At 41.8% G+C, this 22,490-nt stretch overlaps 1 protein-coding gene across 1 annotated transcript in view; it reads left to right on the forward strand.

Annotated features, from left to right (window-relative positions):
• The first annotated feature begins 3,108 nt into the window (after positions 1-3,108).
• LOC106603192 (gamma-aminobutyric acid receptor subunit beta-4) overlaps positions 3,109-22,490 on the forward strand; it is a 65,042-nt gene continuing 45,660 nt past the window's right edge. The window contains exons 1-2 of the mRNA XM_014196515.2: positions 3,109-4,340; positions 5,859-5,953. Coding sequence (XP_014051990.1) covers positions 4,261-4,340; positions 5,859-5,953 — 175 coding nt within the window. The 5' untranslated portion in view covers positions 3,109-4,260. The remainder of the gene's footprint in view (positions 4,341-5,858; positions 5,954-22,490) is intronic.

The raw sequence follows: 22,490 nt of genomic DNA on the forward strand, positions 1-22,490 counted from the left end.
TCCAGGGGAGATGGACTGGAGCCCTTCACCCAACACTGTCACCCTCCCTCTCCCACTATTGGGCCGATATGACCCTCCCAAATCAGATATGTCACAGCAATCACTGAGTGGCTTGAATGAGAGCATTACCTAAAGTTAGTCTGTGCTGTTTGTAGGAAAGAGAAGCACAATGATTAAATTTTTTAACTAATAGAAATGTCCACTATCATTTATCAAGCATAACCAAAGGACCTCTCTGTAAAGGATGACATTTAGTTCGATGTAGATGTAGCCTAGTTTTTTTTTAAATCCCAGAAGAAATGTATTCTAAAGATTAATGTTGGAAAGCAGTATATGGCTGACACAGGCTAGCAAACAGATCAAAGTTCACAGGAAGCCTTCTTGCTTCTTCCTTCCTGAAATGTGTTGCTTTACAGGGTCAGCCATAGTAGTACGGCCCCCTGAAGCAATTAGGGTTAAGTGCCTTGCTCAAGGAAACATCGACCTTTGGGTTACTGGCCCAACGCTCTAACCACTAGGCTACCTGCCGCCCATAGCTAGAGAACAAGAGCAAAATAGTGACTGGGAGGCAGCAATGCATTAAGCATGTGATACTATTTATATCAGAGGAGTAAGGGTGACCCAATAACTCGCATGTGTTATGCAACATGTGAGCGAAGGGGAAAAAGGAGCAGGGAGCACACACATCTCAGGGGCTTGGATGGCCTTCCACAGAAGCCAATTAGAGCCAGGTCCTGTGGTCAGGTGACCCCGGGGACTAGGGTTCCAGCATGCATGGATGGGCTTGGGGGGGAAGGCAAGTGGACAAAGGTGTCGATTTTGTGTCCCTCAGAGACGGTGCTAAGGGGGACCCATCTGGCACACTGGCTGAAACGCTCCGTCTCTCTCCCCACAGCTAGCTAGCGCTCCAGCTAAGCTGACCCTCGATCTTCCTCTGACACAACCCACCCTGGTGAAGACCTATAGCTAAGGGTTGTCTGAAAAGGAAATGAAAGGGAAATCTCTAGCTATTTTCTACCTTTTCATCCGTTTTCTGTTGGTTCAGGAACAATATCAATGAACTAATCATCTTCTTGCAAGATATTGTGGAATATACAAAAATCTTTACTTTTTGTGTATACTGTATGCCAGCCCTAACCATATACCAACACCTACACTAGTAAGAAACTAATAAATGTAATAGAACAATTGTTGAAAATGTTTGACATATACAATTTTGAGATTCAACAACCAAAATGTGTGATATTTACAATGTAAAAGGGTGTTGCCATTAATCCATTGTAGTGTTGCATTTCCAAACAGCAGGCTTGGCTGTGTTCATTGAGTCAGCAAAAAGAAGTGCCTTGGTTGGCTTCAGTGAGATGCAATTCTCTCTCTCGCTCTCTCTCCCTTTTTCTCTTTAAGAATGCATCTTAATTTTGTCTTTTTACAATCATACAGGAAAATTAATTAATTGAATGAAATTATAACAAAAATACATATTCAACATCATGCTCTGTACAACACTGTATATTTGAATTAAATAATTCATGCAACAAATATAATTAACTTTTAAAATGTAAATATAGAGGCAGAGAATAAAAGTGAATTAAATGTTTCCAGGCATATTGCCGTGGATTAAGGCTGTTTAAGTGTATAAAGGCTTGCTACTGATTAAGATCGGCATCAGCTATTGACACGTCTGACGATGCGCTGTCCACTGATATAGATTAGCTGTTTTAACACTTTTTTGTACAAATGTGTACTTTTTCATCACCAATTAAGTTCATGATACAGAGAAAGCCCAAATAGTTGCTGGTTTGACCTCAATATCAATCAGTCCAGCACCACTGACAGAGTGGCTGACTCTCTAGCACAGACGATCAATACAAACTCTCCACTCTCAGTCACTCACTTTATTTGGATAGTCCAGATTTGTTCGTCTGTACTTGCTCTACAGATGGTCATGCTATCAGTAAACTATCTGTTGAGAAGCAACTGCTTGCTAAGGTTATGGTTAGGGTTAGGATGAAGGTTAAGGTTAAGGTTAGGGTTAGTAGATAGTTGAAATGTCACTGATAGTCTGTAGACGGTCTGAGAGCATCTAGAGATGGACTATCTAAATAAAGTGTTATCAAACTCTCTTCCTACTTGGTGTGTACAGTAGTAAGTTACAGTAAGTTTGTTCTATTCTGTTTGTTCCACTTCAAAGCTTGCCAGATTGTGTTACACTATGTTATTGTCATGATGATGATGATGATGAGGTGAGGCAGGGTGATTCAAAGTGTAGCCATAGCAGTAAGTTCAGTCCTCTCTAAAATACATGGGAAGCTGACTAAGTTAATTACTATGCAGTGGCAAAACACGTTTGTCTCTGTTAAAACACTTACAAAGATAACAAGACCGTGGTAAGGTTTGAAAACAAGCTGAGACAATAAGGTGATTCAAACTGTAACCATAGCAGTGAGTCCAGTCTCTCTAAAATGCAGGGGAGGCCAAATACGTTTATTATTGTGCTGTGGGAAAACAAGTTTGTCTATGTTAAAACACTGACAAAGAGAACACATATCATTCAAAAGGTATTCCTGACCCATCATGTCACTGAACCCTAATTAAATGTTAGCATTTGGAAGTATGGTTCACACATGGGCCTATACATCAGAATGTCTGCTCCTCTGTCCCACAGACGATGCCACAGTAGTGGCAGTGGTTCTTTCAATGAGCTTTTGCACCTAGCCTTCGAAACACCATAACTGCATCAGTGCTCGCTGGGTTGCTTAGCAACTGGATAGCACATAGATCCCTACAGAAAGCCTCCTCTTCTGTATGAAACACATCTTGTCTGATTGTACCATGTGATGTGCATTTGAGTAATAATGTGATTACCATTCAAATAAATACTTGAATAATGTTTTATGCTATTTAAGTTATTGATCTAATATGCTCAAGTGGCTGCAGCAGTGCGTGTATGTTCTTTATCTACTTACACAACTGTATGGATGTAACATGAACTGCATTTAGCTGCATTTCAATTGTGTGTGTGTGTGTGTGTGAGTGTGTTTGTTGTCTTCAGTGAGTACCCTATGAGTGTTGATGTTTGTTCAAATAGGCTATCTGGTAAAGTGGTAATGCATGAAACGCACCGGAACGTACTAGCAACATTCTAATGGGTTGTAGGGAGAATTGACTCATATGGCCATCATTTCACTTCATTCCTTGGCGATTCAGTGCATGGATAGGATGCCGTTGAAATTTCTCCTTAGATTTCTGATTTTTTACATTTCAATTAACATTAGCATTTTATACAATACATTAGGCTAAACTTATTTCCCACGAAATCTTGTACAAGGGAATTTCAACACTTGTTTTCACCACAAATGCTCTTGCGGGTGTTCCTCAATCTTTGCCATTATTTGCTCTGTGCTTCGAGAAGAAGATGAACGAAACATGTAAGGTATTCAATCAAGAGATAAGGTTGGAGAACCTCGACGACTGGGCTTTTCACTTGGTTATCCTCTTTGACATTAAATCCAATGTTTTGATACATACACTGGCCGATATATATGACTGGTCATCCATATTTCGCTGTGCCTAATTTTTCACTAGAAGGGTGATATAGCCTGCTCTGACGTCTGCATCAGATATTGTCCATTGCATTTTTTTTATGGACATTTTTTCCTCACTGACTTTGAGTTGAGAGAAGCAAATCTACATCATCATCAGCAACAAAAGGGGAATGAAGATTTCTTTTTTCTTTTTTTACCCACGCCTCCCCTTTCACCCGCAAACATTTACAGCTAAAACAAATTCTTAAACACATCATAGCCTACATTGTGGAACAATCCCTAGCGCCGGAGCACCGCTGGAACCATGCCTCTTCTGCAGGTTTGGACTGGGAAATTGCAACTGCCAATTTAATCAACAAGACGCTGCTGTTCCTTATCAGACGTCTCTCATTTTTGCTGGACTTTTCGTTTTTAAAGAAAAAGGCTTGTTATCACTTTTTGAAAGTCTTGTGTAGGCTGTTATGAGCAAGATGTCGGATCTTCTGGTGTTAGTTGAGGGGGTCTGTGACCTGCACGGATTTCCATAGCTTGGGAAAACAGCTTGGACCAATTACGAGGTTTAAACACGCATTTTGTATAAAGCCATTACATGACTAAATGTATCATATATTTTTTTCCCAGCAATTTATTTTAATTGCTTTTTTTACTTTCTTTTCACAATTTTCTTTGGACCACAAGCGGTTGGATTATTGAAACTATATAAGGATTTGTGGAAATGTTGGGTCCTCAAGAAGATAAATTATGTGGAATGTTCTCTGCTTTGGCGGCTCTGTCCTTCGTTTGCTTTGCTCAAAGGTAAGACAGCGTTCTAAGATATATTTCCATGAGAGCAAAAGCTTATCATAACGCTCAGAAGGCTATAGGAAGGACAAACCCCACTGAAATCAGATTTTGTCAGCACCGAAATTAAGGCGACATTACTACTCATTATTGCGTTTGCAATCTAACACGAAACCATTTTCTGCGGCGCACGCGCCTGTGTGCGAGCAAGCGGCGCGCGTTCATGTTGTCTATTGTAAAACGCACTCCTATCCATATTGTAAATAGCGGCTAATTGGCTGGGGCGAGTATCAATCATATTAAATACAATCAAACCGTGCATACCCGATAATTAGTAACAATGCCGGGTCTATTAAATTAGCCGTGCCATTGATCAATCAGCACAACTAGCTTTTTAATGGATGTTAGCCAGAATGTAGCCAAAGCCTCATCCGTACTGTATTTTTAAGACGTTAACTATAGACGTATGCCTGCGCAATGTTTATGGAAAGAAGAAAATCATAAATCCACCTAAATGTAAATCACCCTGTCTTGATTCCACCCCCATCAACAACACCATGTCGCGTACCTACTACCGATTCATCATTGATCAGCGGGAGAAAATAAAACCCAAACGCCTGTCAGTCGTTTAAAGTGGGTCATCATCACTTCAACACATATGATTTTGAATTTGATAAAACCTTTTTTTAATTCAATATTTACACTACTCTTCAAGTCTTCAGTCCTCTCCAATATTGCGTATTTTGAGCACCTGTAACCGCCTAGTGGAGATGGTGAAGTAGGCTTAGCAATAGAAGGACGATTTCTTGACTAATGTTTTGTCATGTCCAGTGTAAATGAAGACAAACAGGTAGGCCAACAAAATAACATCTATATTCAGCACGTTCGCATGGTATATTCCCCACTGGGCTACACTGCATTTAACATACTGAGACTGACAACATTCGCTTGCTAATCAAACAGTGGTGGCCCCAAACTGGGTCTTCCATTTTGACATTTCAATTTCATTCTAGTGGCCTATCATGACAGGAAATATACGGGGTGATCACTACGCTTCTCACTCGCCTACAAGCATTGTACACGTTCATCAGCTCTTTGAGTTCATACTTGTTTATGCCTCGTGAATTATGTGGTTAATTACATTGTTATTCAGTGTAAATAAGTAACATATCAATCAGGTATTTTATTTAATGACGAAATTTAAATTCTTATGTGTTTCTCAATGTCCCACTGATACATGCAATTAGATGTAAGAGGTGAGTCTTTAGCATGCCAGGTGTAGCCTGATTCAGATCACTTCAAGAAAGCAGGCTCCCAACCCCCACTAAACCAGTGGTTGTCGCCATAGACTTACCAATTAGAAATGTCAGAAATATTGAAATGTCATCTTTTAGGTTTGCTACTGAATATTGAGCAAGTTGAAGGCTACAAGTGTAATGTGAAACATATTCAGAAGTAGGCTAACTGAGCTTCATGTTTAGTTTCAACTCATGGTTCCTGACAGGGTCTTAAAACCGTGATTTCTTTCCACAGCACCTCCACTGGACAAACCGGAATATCTGTGGCCAAGGCCACCGTGGACAAGTTGCTGAAGGGGTATGACATCCGTCTAAGGCCTGATTTTGGAGGTGTGTGAGATATATTGCACCTGTGCTATTGGTCGTTATTTTTCTGAAACCATTTGAATTGTTAGCCTTTTGGAACACCAAAGGCAGAAGTTTTGAAGTGACTGCTACCATCTCATTTGCTACGCGTCTATTAACCACCACATATGGAAGATGGCTTGTTCTCTAGAAGTGGGGCGCATACAGAACCTGTCTAACACTAGTTTTCTTGATGTGCAGCTACATTGAAGGATTGTTAACCAAGGGTTATGCTAGTACACAAAGTCTTTGTAATAGAAAAAGACATTAAGCTTTTACCTACCGAAGCAATTAATAGTGGGAATCTAGGCTAGTAGATTGGTATAATGGTAGAGAACAACATAATGGGTTGAACCACTAGAGTGATGAGTTTTGAAAACAAGCGGATGACAAGTGATTCAGACTGTAGCCATAGCAGTGAGTTCAGTCCTCTCTAAAATGTAGAGCAGGCAAAATACGTTTATTATTGTCCAGTTTGTCAGTGGTACTGGCAAAACGCTGACAAAAAGAGAATGTTGTATAAAATAAAAGCTCATTTGTGAGGTTTGAATGTTGCTTCAATAGTAATAGGAAAGCAACAGCATTATCCTGAAAGATAATTCTGCCATAACGGTCTTATAACTGTGTGGGGTCGGTTTTTTCTGATTGTATGCATTCACGACACCAGTAAGAGCAGATCTAGTCAAATGAGTGATCAAGGTCAAGCACACCTGGTGAAACATGTGATTATAGTAACAGCTGATTTTATATATATATATATATATATATATATATATATATATATATATATAGTACCAGTCAAAAGTTTGGACACGCCTACTCATTCAAGGGTTTTTCTTTATTTGTACTATTTTCTACATTGTAGAATAATAGTGAAGACGTCAAAACTATGAAATAACGCATATGGAATCATGTAGTAAGCAAAATAGTGTTAAACAAATCAAAAAATATTTTATATTTGTGATTCTTCAAAGTAGCCACCATTTGCCTTAATGACAGCTTTGCACTCTCTTGGCATTCTCTCAACCAGCTTCATGAGGAATGCTTTTCCAACAGTCTTGAAGGAGTTCCAATATGCAAGCTCTTGTTGGCTGCTTTTCCTTCACTCTGCGTTCCAACTCATCCCAAACCATCTCAATTGGGTTGAGGTCAGGTGATTTTGGAGGCCAGGTCATCTGATGCAGCACTCCATCACTATCCTTCTTGGTCAAATAGCCTTTACTCTGCCTGGAGATGTGTTTTGGGTCATTGTCTTAAAAAAAAAAAGATGGGATGGCGTATCACTGCTGAATGCTGTGGTAGCCATGCTGGTTAAGTGTGCCTTGAATTCTAAATAAATCACAGACAGTGTCACCAGCAAAGCACCATCACACCTCCTCCTCCATGCTTCACGGTGGGAACCACTCATGCAGAGATCATCCCTTCACCTGCTCTGCGTCTCACAAAGACAAGGCGGTTGGAACCAAAAATCTCAAATTTGGACTCATCAGACCAAAGGACAGATTTCCACTGGTCTAATGTCCATTGCTCTTGTTTCTTGGCCCAAGCAATTCTCTCCTTCTTGTTGGTGTCTTTTAGTAGTGGTTTCTTTGCAGCAATTCACCCAATAAGGCCTGATTCACGCTGTCTCCTCTGAACTGTTGATGTTGAGATGTGTCTGTTACTTCAACTCTGTGAAACATTTATTTGGGCTGAAATCTGAGGTGCAGTTAACTCTAATGAACTCATCCTCTGCAGCAGAGGTAACTCCGGGTCTTCCTTTCCTGTGGCAGTCCTCATGAGAGCCAGTTTCATCATAGAGCTTGATCATTTTTGTGACTGCGCTTGAAGCAACTTTAAAAGTTCTTGAAATTTTCCGCATTGACTGACCTTCATGTCTTAAAGTAATGATAGACTTTCATTTCTCTTTGCTTATTTGAGCTGTTCTTGCCATAATTTGGACTTGGTCTTTTACTAAATAGGGCTATCATCTGTATAACACCCCTACCTTGTCACAACACAACTGATTGGCACAAACACATTTAAGAAGGAAAGAAATTCCACAAATTAACTTTTAACAAGGCACACCTGTTAATTGAAATTCATTCCATGTGACTACCTCATGAAGCTGGTTGAGAGAATGCCAAGAGTGTGCAAAGTGGTCATCAAGGCAAAGGGTGGCTACTTTGAAGAATCTCAAATATAAAATATATTTTGATTTGTTTAACACTTTTTTGGTTTTCACATGATTCCATATGTGTTATTTCATAGTTTTGATGTCTTCACTATTATTCTACAATGTAGAAAATAGTAACAATAAAGAAAAACCCTTGAATGAGTAGGTGTGTCCAAACTTTTGACTGGTACTGTATATATACACTGCTCAAAAAAATAAAGGGAACACTTAAACAACACAATGTAACTCCAAGTCAATCACACTTCTGTGAAATCAAACTGTCCACTTAGGAAGCAACACTGATTGACAATAAATTTCACATGCTGTTGTGCAAATGGAATAGACAACAGGTGGAAATTATAGGCAATTAGCAAGACACCCCCAATAAAGGAGTGGTTCTGCAGGTGGGGACCACAGACCACTTCTCAGTTCCTATGCTTCTTGGCTGATGTTTTGGTCACTTTTGAATGCTGGCGGTGCTTTCACTCTAGTGGTAGCATGAGACGGAGTCTACAACCCACACAAGTGGCTCAGGTAGTGCAGCTCATCCAGGATGGCACATCAATGCGAGCTGTGGCAAGAAGGTTTGCTGTGTCTGTCAGCGTAGTGTCCAGAGCATGGAGGCGCTACCAGGAGACAGGCCAGTACATCAGGAGACGTGGAGGAGGCCGTAGGAGGGCAACAACCCAGTAGCATGACCGCTACCTCCGCCTTTGTGCAAGGAGGAGCACTGCCAGAGCCCTGCAAAATGACCTCCAGCAGGCCACAAATGTGCATGTGTCTGCTCAAACGGTCAGAAACAGACTCCATGAGGGTGGTATGACGGCCCGACGTCCACAGGTGGGGGTTGTGCTTACAGCCCAACACCGTGCAGGACGTTTGGCATTTGCCAGAGAACACCAAGATTGGCAAATTTGCCACTGGCGCCCTGTGCTCTTCACAGATGAAAGCAGGTTCACACTGAGCACGTGACAGACGTGACAGAGTCTGGAGACGCCGTGGAGAACGTTCTGCTGCCTGCAACATCCTCCAGCATGACCGGTTTGGCGGTGGGTCAGTCATGGTGTGGGGTGGCATTTCTTTGTGGGCCCGCACAGCTCTCCATGTGCTCGCCAGAGGTAGCCTGACTGCCATTAGGTACAGAGATGAGATCCTCAGACCCCTTGTGAGACCATATGCTGGTGCAGTTGGCCCTGGGTTCCTCCTAATGCAAGACAATGCTAGACCTCATGTGGCTGGAGTGTGTCAGCAGTTCCTGCAAGAGGAAGGCATTGATGCTATGGACTGGCCCGCCCGTTCCCCAGACCTGAATCCAATTGAGCACATCTGGGACATCATGTCTCGTTCCATCCACCACAGACTGTCCAGGAGTTGGCGGATGCTTTAGTCCAGGTCTGGGAGGAGATCCCTCAGGAGACCATCCGCCACCTCATCAGGAGCATGCCCAGGCGTTGTAGGGAGGTCATACAGGCACGTGGAGGCCACACACACTACTGAGCCTCATTTTGACTTTTTTTAAGGACATTACATCAAAGTTGGATCAGCCTGTAGTGTGGTTTTCCACTTTAATTTTGAGTGTGACTCCAAATCCAGATCTCCATGGGTTGATAAATTGTATTTCCGTTGATTATTTTTGTGTGATTTTGTTGTCAGCACATTCAACTATGTAAAGAAAAAAGTATTTAATAAGATTATTTCATTCATTCAGATCTAGGATGTGTTATTTTAGTGTTCCCTTTATTTTTTTTGCAGTATATATAAAATCACAATATAATCTTAGTACCTTAAAATACACATATTTTAATCACTTACATGTTATCCAAAAAACGTTATTTTTGCTTTAACATTAAAGCAGCCAATCTGTGTTGTTGTAAAAAGCACAGTAACAACCATGATCAGATACTTGAAACTTAAACAGGGTTTCAACAACAAAAACGGTTGTAAAACATCATTCGGCCATTATGTCTTTATTTGTTGTACTTTTCTCTCCTCTTTTTTCTCTCTCAGTGGTTAACGTCAAGCTAGAAAATAGCTCCTTTGACAGAGATGTGCTCTCTCTCGCGCCTTTGAATTATGCTTTGCTTAGCGTTCTACACTTGAGGTCACCATAAAAACATTGCGTTAAGCTTTTTCTCGTCCAGCTCTCTCATTGCTTTGCAGCTCTAGTCAGTTCCCATTGCTCCTCCACACTGCAGCACACTAAGTTGTTAGTCTGAGTGTCCCGGGCAGGCAGCGGCAGCGCCTCTTCCTCCAGCCACGGCTGCCTCAGGCCAGGGAGCTGTAGTCCATCACATCCTGATAACTCCATCATCAATCAGCCACTTCTGTCCTGACACAACTGCTGACCAACTTCAGCTCTGGAGAGCCAAAAGAACAAGGGAGGCCTTTTAATTGGTGCCCCGTACTGGACTCAGATATTTGAAGCTATTGTGCTGGAACCAGAATAGAGAAAACTGACCCAGAACGCTATACTTGTCGATGATAGAGCCTGTGGTTTAAATGGTTGAATCCTGGCTTGCCCAGGGTGCTGCCGTGGGAACCAGTTGATGTGTGGCGGCCTTATTGCTGGTAGATCCGCATGAAAACGCAGGCTGCACTCGCTCCACACACAGCCCCCTGTCCCCTCGCCTCTTCATTGATCTCTGAGCCAAACTGGAATTCAACTGACAGAGCCCTAAAACGGCCAACACAATCCAACATCAGGCTTTCACACACTATCTCCCCACCCCCACCCCAACATCCACCTACCTCTACTAGTCAGGGGGATCATATAAATTGGATTTCATTCTCTATGCTTTAGTTTAAGGACAAACTAGTCAACCTTTACTTTGTAGCGTGAATGACAACAAGAGCTACTGTGACTTTTCTCTAAGCATATCGGTGTCTAATTTTGCAGTTTATTTACATATTGTCCAGAGTATGATCAGCGAGGTTAGCTAAATGTTAAGATAGTATGGTGAAACAATAAAGACAGCTTTTCCATCTCACTGCACTCTCCTCTGCTATGTTTCTGTAATATTCAGTGTTGGGTTAGTTGCCGATGGTGAGGCCTTGTGTTTCTTACCTCTTTTACTCCTTTCATGTTTGTGTAGATTATAGCTTTGGCTCTTACCTCTCAACAAATATCCCATGGATGTAGTGTACTGTCTGACTGAGAAATAGCCTGTGCTAAGCACTATCCGAACCACTCTGTTGAATCTGATTATGCATTGAGGTAACAAGACAGACAAACAAGGTAGGAAAATAATACATCAATGTGCCTGATGTTGATGATGATGATGAGGAGGAAAAGGAGAAAGAGGAGGTTGATAATGGGTTAGGGCTGGGCGATATGGCCAAAAATTCATATCATGGTATTTTTCACATTTTTGAAGGTATGACGGAATTTGACGGTATTTTATGTTTTTGATTAATAAAAGTTCTACATTTGCTTTATGAGTAGTTCATGACCCTAGGGTGGCAACACATACATTCTAAATTATTTCAATGGGTTTTTCTCCATTCTGATTGTTTATACTGTTCAATTCAACTTCAGCCTAAAATAATTTCCTGCATTTCCATCAATTTCTGTATTTCCTGCACTAATTTTGTGTTTCCTAGGGGACCCTATAATCTTTAGCTACATTAAATCTTTATTCACATAGCCAACATATTCATGCTTCGCTTAATCCTCTTTGATTTAGAAGACACAGTTGCACAAACAACATGCTGATTTAGGCCTCCACCAGCACTGGTATCAGGCTGTATTAGCTAGGTACAGTTGAAGTCGGAAGTTTACATACACCTTAGCCAAATACATTTAAACTCAGTTTTTCACAATTCCTGACATTTAATCCCAGTAAAAATTCCATGCCTTAGGTCAGTTAGGATCACCACTTTATTTTAAGAATGTGAAATGTCAGAATAATAGTAAAGAGAATGATTTATTTCAGCTTTTATTTCTTTCATCACAGTCCCAGTGGGTCAGAAGTTTACATACACTCAATTAGTATTTGGTAGCATTGCCTTTAAATTGTTTAACTTTGGTCAAACGTTTTGGGTAGCCTTCCACAAGCTTCCCACAATAAGTTGGGTGAATTTTGGCCCATTCCTCCTGACAGAGCTTCTGTAACTGAGTCAGGTTTGTAGGCCTCCTTGCTGGCACACACTTTTTCAGTTCTGCCTACAAATTGTCTATGGGATTGAGGTCAGGGCTTTGTGATGGCCACTCCAATACCTTGACTTTCTTGTCCTTAAGCCATTTTGCCACAACTTTGGAAGTATGCTTGGGGTCATTGTCCATTTGGAAGACCCATTTGCGACCAAGCTTTAACTTCCTGACTGATGTCTTGAGATGTTGCTTCAATATATCCACATCATTTTCCTTCTTCTTCTTCATCTATTTTGTGAAGTGTACCAGTCCCTCCTGCAGCAAAGCATCCCCACAACATGATGCTGCCACCCCCGTGCTTCACGGTTGGGATGGTGTTTTTCGGCTTACAAGCCTCCCCCTTTTTCCTCCAAACATAACGATGGTCATTATGGCCAAACAGTTCTATTTTTGTTTCATCACACCAGAGGACTTTTCTCCAAAAAGTACGATCTTTGTCCCCATGTGCAGTTGCAAACCGTAGTCTGGCTTTTTTTATGGCGGTTTTGGAGCAGTGGCTTCTTCCTTGCTGAGCGACCTTTCAGGTTATGTCGATATAGGACTCATTTTACTGTGGATATAGATAATTTTGTACCTGTTTCCTCCAGCATCTTCACAAGGTCCTTTGCTGTTGTTCTGGGATTGATTTGCACTTTTCGCACCAAAGTACGTTCATCTCTAGGAGACAGAACGCATCTCCTTCCTAAGCAGTATGACGGCTGCGTGGTCCCATGGTGTTTATACTTGCGTACTATTGTTTGTACAGATGAGCGTGGTACCTTCAGGCGTTTGGAAATTCCTCCCAATGATGAACCAGACTTGTGGAGGTCAACAATTTTTTGGCTGATTTCTTTTGATTTTCCCATGATGTCAAGCAAAGAGGCACTGAGTTTGAAGGTAGACCTTGAAATACATCCACAGGTACTCCTCCAATTGACTCAAATGATGTCAATTAGCCTATCAGAAGCTCCTAAAGCCATGACATAATTTTCTGGAATTTTCCAAGCTGTTTAAAGGAGGCTAACTAGCGATTAGCATTAGTGGCTAACATGATTTAGCTTAACTTGCTAAGAAAATACAAACTAGCTGTTTGCAGATGTAAGAAACCCAAACTAATGTTGTAATTATAGAACGCTTGTGGATTTATATTAAGATCAAATTGGAAACATTGTTGTCATCAACATTATTGCATGTGCTGCATTGACCAAGCAGACTGAACGAAAGTGTCTCGTGGTCAAGTAACAAAAAAATGCGCCCCTTGAGTGACGGGGTGGGACTAGGTCTGTGTGGAAAGCGGCGTGGAGAGAGAGAGAGAGTCCAGAGGGATGACTCAAGTAGCGCAGTAAACTAGAACATTGGACGTTACACACGGCATATCACATTTAACAAATCAAGCATTCAAATACCGTTATAGAAGGTAAAGTAAAAACCCAAACTGGTCTGTGCATCAATACCTGTATATAGTAAAATACGGTATACCGCCCAGCCCTATAATGGGGTCATGGTGGTAAGGCCAGTGGTTGGTTTATATATGGCAATACATTCATTGTATTGTTATATTTTTGTAGAATCGTCTCGCTTTGGCCTTGGCGAATGTAACTTGACCATAGGAAAAATGATAAGAAAAGATAAGGAGAGAGAGTGTTTATCTGTCAACGTTGAACCTCTCTTATTTCTGTTCCTTCTTAGAGTAGGACCAAAGTAAAGTACATTTTCAATGTTTTGTTTATTTGGTGTTGTTTCAAGACTCTTCATTGTCTTTTAAAAAATGCAACCAAGTCAATGGGCTAGTTGTATTCACTCAACTACACTGAGCAAAAATATCAACACAATGTAAAGTGTTGGTCCCATGTTTCATGAGCTGAAATAAAAGATCCCAGACATTTTCCATACGCACAAAAAGCTTATTTTTCTCAGATTTGTCTACATCCCTGTTAGTGAATATTTCTCCTTTGCCAAGATAATCCGTCCACCTGACAGGTGGGGCATATCAATTAGCTAATTAAACAGCATGATCATTACACCTTGTGCTGGGGACAATAAAAGGCCACTCTAAAATGTGCAGTTTTGTCACACAACACAATGCCACAGATGTCTCAAGTTTTGAGGGAGCGTGCAATTGGCATGCTGACTGCAGGAATGTCCACCAGAGCTGTTGGCAGAGAATTGATTGTTCATTTCTCTACCATAAGCTGCCTCCAACGTCGTTTTAGAGCATTTGGCAGTATGTCCAACCGGCATCACAACCATAGACCATGTGTATTGCTTTGTGTTGGCGAGTGGTTTACTGATGTCAACGTTGTGAACAGAGTGCTTCATGGTGGCGGTGGGGTTATGGTATGGGCAGGCATAAGTTACGGACCACGAACACAATTGCATTATATTGATTGGCAATTTGAACGTGCCAAAATACTTCTATGAGATCCTGAGGCTCATTGTGTGTAAGGTATCTGTAACCAACAGACGCATATCTGTATTCCCAGTCATGTGAAATCCATAGATTAGGGCCTAATAAAGTTATTTCAATTGACTGATTTCCCCATACGATTTCCTCGTAACTCTGAAAAATCTTAGACATCTTTGCATGTTGTGTTTATATTTTTGTTCAGTATAAATGCTCTTATGTAGTCAATATGATCGGTGTTGTCAACTGCTAGTTTGAATTTAGACAAGAGTCTCTTAAATCATAAAGTACACTGCAAATGTTTTTATGCACCTGTGGCCTGTTAATGTATGGATTTATACAGTGCATTCAGAAAGTATTCAGACCCCTTGACTTTTTCTACATTTTGTTGTGTTACAGTCTTTTTCTAAAATGTATTAAATTATAGTTTTTTCCCCCTCATCAATCTACACACACTACCCCATAATGACAAAGCAAAAACTGTTCTTTAGACATTTTTGCAAATGTATAAAAAATGTTCAACTGAAATATCACATTTACATAAGTATTCAGACCCTTTACGCAGTATTTTTGTTGAAGCACCTTAGCGATTACAGCCTTGAGTATTATTGGGTATGATGCTACAAGCTTGGCACACCTGTATTTGGAGAGTTTCTCACATTCTTTTCTGCAGTTCCTCTCAAGCTCTGTCAGGTTGGATGGGGAGCGTCGCTGCACAGTTATTTTCAGGTCTCTCCAGAGATGTTCGATCGGGTTCAAGTCCGGGTTCTGGCTGGGCCACTCAAGGACATTCAGAGACTTGTCCTGAAGCCACTCCTGCTGCTTTGTCTTGACTGTGGGCTAAGGATCGTTGTCCAGTTGGAAGGTGAGGTCCTTAGTGCTCTGGAGCAGGTTTTCATCAAGATCTCTTTGTACTTTGCTCCGTTCATCTTTCCCGCAATCCTGACTCGGCTCCCAGTCCCTGATGCTGAAAAACATCCACACAGCATGATGCTGCCACCACCAGGCTTCACCGTAGGGATGGTGCCAGATTCCCTCCAGACGTGACGTTTGGCATTCAGGCCAAATAGTTCAATCTTGGTTTCATCAGACCAGAGAATCTTGTTTCTCATGGTCGGAGAGTCCTTTTAGGTGGGCTGTCATGTGCCTTTTACTGTGGAGTGGCTTCCGTCTGGCCACTCTGCCATAAAGGCCTGATTGGTAGAGTGCTGCAGAGATGGTTGTCCTTCTGGAAGGTTTTCCCATCTCCACAGAGGAACTCTGAAGCTCTGTCACAGTAACCATCGGGTTTTTGGTCACCTCCCTGACCAAGGCCCTTCTCCCCCGATTGCTCAGTTTGGCCGGGTGGCTAGCTCTAGGAAGAGTCTTGGTGGTTCCAAACTTCTTACTGTTAAGAATGATGTAGGCCGCTGTGTTCTTGGGGACCTTCAATGCTGCAGAAATGTTTTGGTACCCTTCCCAAGATCTGTGCCTCAACACAATCCTGGCTCGGAGCTCTAATGACAATTCCTTTGACCTTATGGCTTGGTTTTTGCTTTAACATGCACTGTCAACTGTGTCTTTCCAAATCATGTCCAATCAATTGAATTTACCACAGGTGGACTCCAATCAAGTCATATAAACATCTAAAGGATGATCAATGGAAGCATGATGCACCTGAGTTCAATTTCTAGTCTCATAGCAAAGGGTCTGAATACTTATGTAAAAAAGGTCTGTCATTTTTTTTATATATACATTTGCAAAAAAACTTTTTTCGCTTTGTCGTTATGGAGTATTGTGTGTTGTCACGACTTCCGCCGAAGTCGGCTCCTCTTCTTGTTCGGGCGGCGTTCGGCGGTCGACGTCACCGGCTTTCTAGCCATCGCCGCTCCATTTTTCCATTGGTTTTGTCTTGTTCCCTGCACACCTGGTTTTCATTCCCTAATCACACTGCATGTATTTATTCCTCTGTTCCCCTCCATGTCTTTGTGTGATATTGTATTTGTTACATGTTTCGTGTGTACGCGCCAGGCTGGGTTTTCCCGTGGTATTTTCACGAAGGTTGTTTATTGTAAACATTTAGCAAATTTTTTGTGACTGTTTCGCGCTTTGCACTTTTCCTTTGGCTGGAGGTTTTTGACGCAGTGGCCTCTGTCTGTTCTTGCCTCTGCCTAAATAAAGTGTGCGCCTGTTCACAACTTTCTGCTCTCCTGCACCTGACTTCTCCAACAGTAGCGCACACCGTGACAGAATATCACACCACCCATAGGGTATCTCCGCCCGAGAAGTCAAGGAGCGCATCCGGGAACACTCGGCAATGCTGCAACATCTCGGCGCCACGATGGATCGCGTTGTCCAGACCATGGACCGCTGGGAGAGACAGGAAGTCTCTCCAGCCCCTCGACCAGCGCATTCATATTAACTTTTGATACTTAAGTATATTTAAAACCAATTACTTTTAGACTTTTACTTAAGTAGTAATTTGCTGCGTGACTATCACTTTTACTTGAGTCATTTTCGATATAGGGATCGTTGCTTTTTCTCAAGTATGACAATTGCGTACTTTTTCCACCACTAGGGGAAGGGGTCTGAATACTTACCGAATGCACGGTATAATATTTCCACCGTAAAAAGGAAATGGAATCAGCTGTTGTCTCAGATGCTGCCATTAAATGAATGACCGCCTATAAAGGCATTATTTACAACCTCTTATCAGGTCAGCTTTTGACAACCTTGATTTTTACGAGATTGTGGTTTGTCATTTGGAGCCAGGCCTTTCAACAAAGACAGCCCCATGTTGCTCCACACATGGACGGTCTCATGAGGAAGGAGCCCATTTACGGTCAGATCATATAAAACCCCAGCCCACTGTATAATTAGCAAAATTGAAAAGGGAGGAAGTTGCCTGGATACGTGACATGTCACCCCCAAGGCTCTGATACACTAAGGGTTTTTGTGACAAGGGAATTTCTCCCCTTTAGATTTTTCTTTGTGATGACAATAGGAAGAGAAAGATGTGGTGTGATTTCAGCAGTAAGTAATGTGTTGCACTTGAATTTGTTTTAATTTCAACGATGTGAGAACACATCAACATCCCTCTGTCACTGCAGGGAAGTCACAGCGCTGGGAGCATGTGGTCAGTACTAAAGCCCCTCCCGCATGAACACGGGCACGGTCGCGCACGTGCGCACACACACACACACACAGCACTAACAGTCTTAATCTATCCCTTTTCATCCCCATCTTAGTCACCAATACCCTCTCTCACATAAATACACACATGCATACACGCTCCCACATACACACTCCTGACCACTCCGGCACACAGAGGAGTCATGCCCATAGGGGGCACGTGGACCCTCAGATTTTTCCTGTTTACTACTAGCCACCTAGCAATTTTATGAAGTTGGCTTTAGCTAGCCCAGATAGGTTCCCAATCTCCCAACCGTGAAACTAGCTACAAAGAAGCCATTTCAGGCTATTAATGAAGTTAGAGTAGCTAGCTTGTCTAACTATCTTAGTTAGCATGCTTGCTGTCCAGTTTGGTAGACTTTAAAAAAAACAAGCAATAACTAAATGTACTGAATAAGACTCACATTGCTTTCAATCTTTTATCCAGATTTTAGCAGAGATGCAGAGAAGCATATGAGTTTTTCCACATTTTGTTACATTACAGCCTTATTATAAAATTGATTGAATAAATACAAATCCTCAGCAATCTACACACAATAACCCATAATGACAAAGTGAAAACAGTTTTAGAGAATTTCTTTGCAAATTTATTAAAAATAAAAAACAGAAATACCTTATTCACATAAGTATTCAGACACTTTGCTATGAGACTCGAAATTGAGCTCAGGTGCCTCCTGTTTCCATTGATCATCCTAGAGATATTTCTATAACTTGATTGGTGTCCACCTGTGGTAAATTCAATTGATTGGACATTATTTGGAAAGGCACACACCTGTCTATATAAGGTCCCACAGTTGACAATGCATGTCAGAGAAAAAACCAAGCCATTAGGTTGAAGGAATTGTCCGTAGAGCGCCGAGACAGGATTGTTTCGAGGCACAGATCTGGGGAAGGGTACCAAAATATTTCTGCAGCGTTGATGTCTGGAAGAAACCTGGCACCATAAGCAGACAGCCAAGACAATGCAAGTGTGGCTTCGGGACAAGTTTCTGACTGTCCTTGAGTGGCCCAACCAGAGCCTTGACATGAACCCAATCGAACATCTCTGAAGAGACTTGAAAATAGCTGTACAGAAACACTCCCAATCCAACCTGACAGGGCTTGAGAAGATCTATAAAGAAGAAGGGGAGAAACTCCCCAAATACAGGTGTGCCAAGCTTGTAGCGTCCTACCCAAGAAGACTCCAGCCTGTAATCGCTGCCAAATGGGGTTCAACAAAGTACTGAGTAAAATGTCTGAATACTTATGTAAATGGTAGTATATATATTTTTTAAGAACCACCAGTCAGGAGGATACAAACAGATCAAGTGGTATGCTTAGATGTGCAGAAAAATTGACAGATTTTTTTTTTTACATAGAATTAAGTATAATCATTATGACTCTAGATTGCAGGAAAAAGCTGTTTCAGGTGTTTGAAAAATGCTAAGTTCTCCAACCACCCTCCAACCATCCTCACGTGCTTTGTGTCCCCTCAGATTTTTGGGGTGCATGACGCCCCTGCCAGCACACACGCCGTCACATACGCAGGCAGGCACACACACAGACACACACACGCAGACACACACATGCAGACATGTTTACTCTCTGTCACTTTAATCCTAGTTACAGTACATGTACTATACATATCTCCCTCAATTACCTCGTACCCCTGCATATCGACTCAGTACTGGTACCCCTTGTCTATAGCCAAGTTATCATTACTCATTGTGTATCTGTTAATACTTTTATTACATGTTTTCATTTTCTATTATTTTCTTTCTCTCCCATGTTGCTGGGAAGGGCCCGTAAGTAAGCATTTCATTGTTAGTCCACACCTATTGTTTACGATGCATGTGACGAATGCAATTTGATTTGATTTGACACACACACGCTCAGACTGCATTAGAGGCTGCCTATCTCTTTGCATCAGAGGATCCTTCTGTACTGAGATCCCTATCCTAGTCACCATGATTAGAATCTAAAGTGCACATCCCAGACGGCTATATCTGACTTTTCAGTCCGACTTCACCAAGGGGATAGAATACTAGCTGCTGAAGTACAGTGCATGTTGTCTTTGGTTGGTTTTAAGATATGCTATAAGACGCACAATGCAAATGCAAGACTGTGAGACAGCCATGACTTCTGACAAACCATTAGGCCTATAATGTATTTTTAAATGTTGTTGAGGATAGTACAATTTTTGGGATCAAAGTCCATCCAAATTTCCGAGCTTGACATTGTCATCTATCACATGATGAGCACTTATTAGTACAGAAATCATTTTGTGTCACACATTTCTCCAAACAAGGTTGTCCGCCAAACAATCATGTGATCACGGTGGTCAGGTGGTCATATCAGTCAATAAGTGCTGAATAATTAAGGCTATGGTCAAATCGGAGATCTCCTAGAAATGACAGTGTGAACTGAAAGCCACTAATTACATTATCTTTGAGCAGCTCATCATTTGGAGTTTTAAGTGGCCTTAAAGGACTGTGGGAAATCTAATAAAAACCAGTGGTCTGTAAATTGTTTCAGTAAGTGTTTTTCTTCTCTGTTATCAACATCTTCCAACATTTGACCGCCATTGGCGGATACTTTTAAAAGCTTTGTCAAATTATTTATAGGCAAATTTGTTTTAAAGGGAAATTAGCACAATTGTATCTCACTCTGTCTATATGTCCATCTTCAATATTATTACAAGTTGACAGCCTTCTGTGTAATGGAATGTAGGAATGGATATGAAATTCCTTTCCAGTAGTAAGTTTTCTCAGCTTGAATTTGCTGCAGGGTTTAGTTGGAGGTTGTAGACTATCTTAGTCTACTGTAGTAATATGGGTGTGTTTATAGCAATGTGTTTTCGTACTATACTCCAACCTGCTGTAGAGTACTCTGACTACTATCACAAGGTTGAACTACGAATTTAAACAAGGTGTGGTAATACGCATCTGATTTATATGGCAATTTACATTGCAGCGCCAAATATTAGTGGAATGGACAGCATATCTCAGACAAATGACAGCATACAGCAGCCTGAGGGGCGCAGAACTCGTTAGTTATGTGATTTAACAGCCCCAGCCACAGACAGGGACGGCCAGCCCACAGAACAACACTGACCCAGGGCTTCTGGTTCCTCCCGGTTCTGACAGGCCCCTTCCCACCATGCATCTGTAACACATATGAGAGGCCTTTATAAAGCATGACTCCTTTAAAAGGCATTATAAAGCACACTAATGCATTTGTATTTAATTAATATTTATTATGCATTATAAACTGGGGGGGTTGAGCCCTGAATGCTGATTAGCTGACAGCCGTGGTATATCAGACCGTGTACCATGGGTATGACAAAACATTTATAATTACGTTGGTAATCAGTTTATAATAGCAATAAAGCACCTCGGGGGTTGGTGGTATATGGCCAATATACCACGGCTAAGGGCTGTGTCCTGGCACTCTGTGTTGCGTCGTGCGTAAGAACAGCCCTTAGCCGTGGTATATTGGCCATATACCACACCTCCTCAGGCCCTATTTCTTAATTATACGTTCCAAATGAGTAAGAGCTCAGAGCATATTATTATTTTTATTTTTTGTCTTTTACAAAATGGAGGGTATTGTGTATGGCTGGCATAGTCAGGGAGATGACTGCTACATTTACATCATTTAGCAAACACTCTTTTCCAGAGTGACTTACATGAGCAATTAGGGTTAAGTGCCTTGCTCAAGAGCACATTGACAGATGTTTCCCCTAATCGGCTCAGGGATTCAAACCAGTGATCTTTCGGTTATTGGCCCAACACTCCTAACCGCTGTGACAGTGTGTTATATAATCAAACCACTAGGCTATCTGCCGCCTGTTACAATGAGCCCTGCTTTGTAGTACGAGGCTGTTCAAATCAAACGCATTGTTCTCTATCCACCTGTGATTGTTGTTTCATGGGTTAACAATACCACAGTACAAGTTCTCCCGATAGTGTACATCCAAGTAGTCATTTTTTATTAATTTGGTAAATGCCAGTTGACCTCTCAGTGAATACTTAATTTGTTAAAGAACATTCTGCTAAGCTGCCAAAAACATTGATATATTATGGGTTGCTTGGCGATAAAATGTTTCTCTCGTTTTGTGTTATCTCATTGTGCTGTAAGTCTCTGTTTGAGACTGCTAGTTTGTTCTCTACAGCGGTGTGTACTATTGCTGCTGCATGTCTTCTCTGTGGGTTGCGTTGGTGCCTGGCTGTGGGCGGAGGGGCGGAGAGACTGGAGCATGGCTCTGCCTGTGGGTTGCGTTGGTGCCTGGCTGTGGGCGGAGGGGCGGAGAGACTGGAGCATGGCTCTGCCTGTGTCTCTGTCTTTGTCTCTGCCCGCCGTCATTGATTTGGGCAGAGGAGCGGGGATCATGAGTCACCGGTGTGCCGCGGTGCTCTGGATCCTACCAAAGGGAATTCAGTGTAATGATCTCGCACAAGAGTCGCAAAACAAAAAGCAAAGCCTCAGCCGAGTCCGTGCCAAGTGGCGAGAGAGCCTGGCTTAGCTCCATCCCACTCCCCTCCCCTTGGAGAACGCACTTTAAATCTAGCTGTCATCACCGCTGAAATGGGTTTTATGGTCTCAGCTTCCACCGTTAACAAAGCTTGAAATGTGGGTGACATATCACTGGTGCTACGAACATGCCCCTCTCGCCCCTGGGCCC

This window comes from Salmo salar, chromosome ssa04, assembly GCF_905237065.1.
Source record: "Salmo salar chromosome ssa04, Ssal_v3.1, whole genome shotgun sequence".
In the NCBI taxonomy this organism is placed as follows: domain Eukaryota; kingdom Metazoa; phylum Chordata; class Actinopteri; order Salmoniformes; family Salmonidae; genus Salmo; species Salmo salar.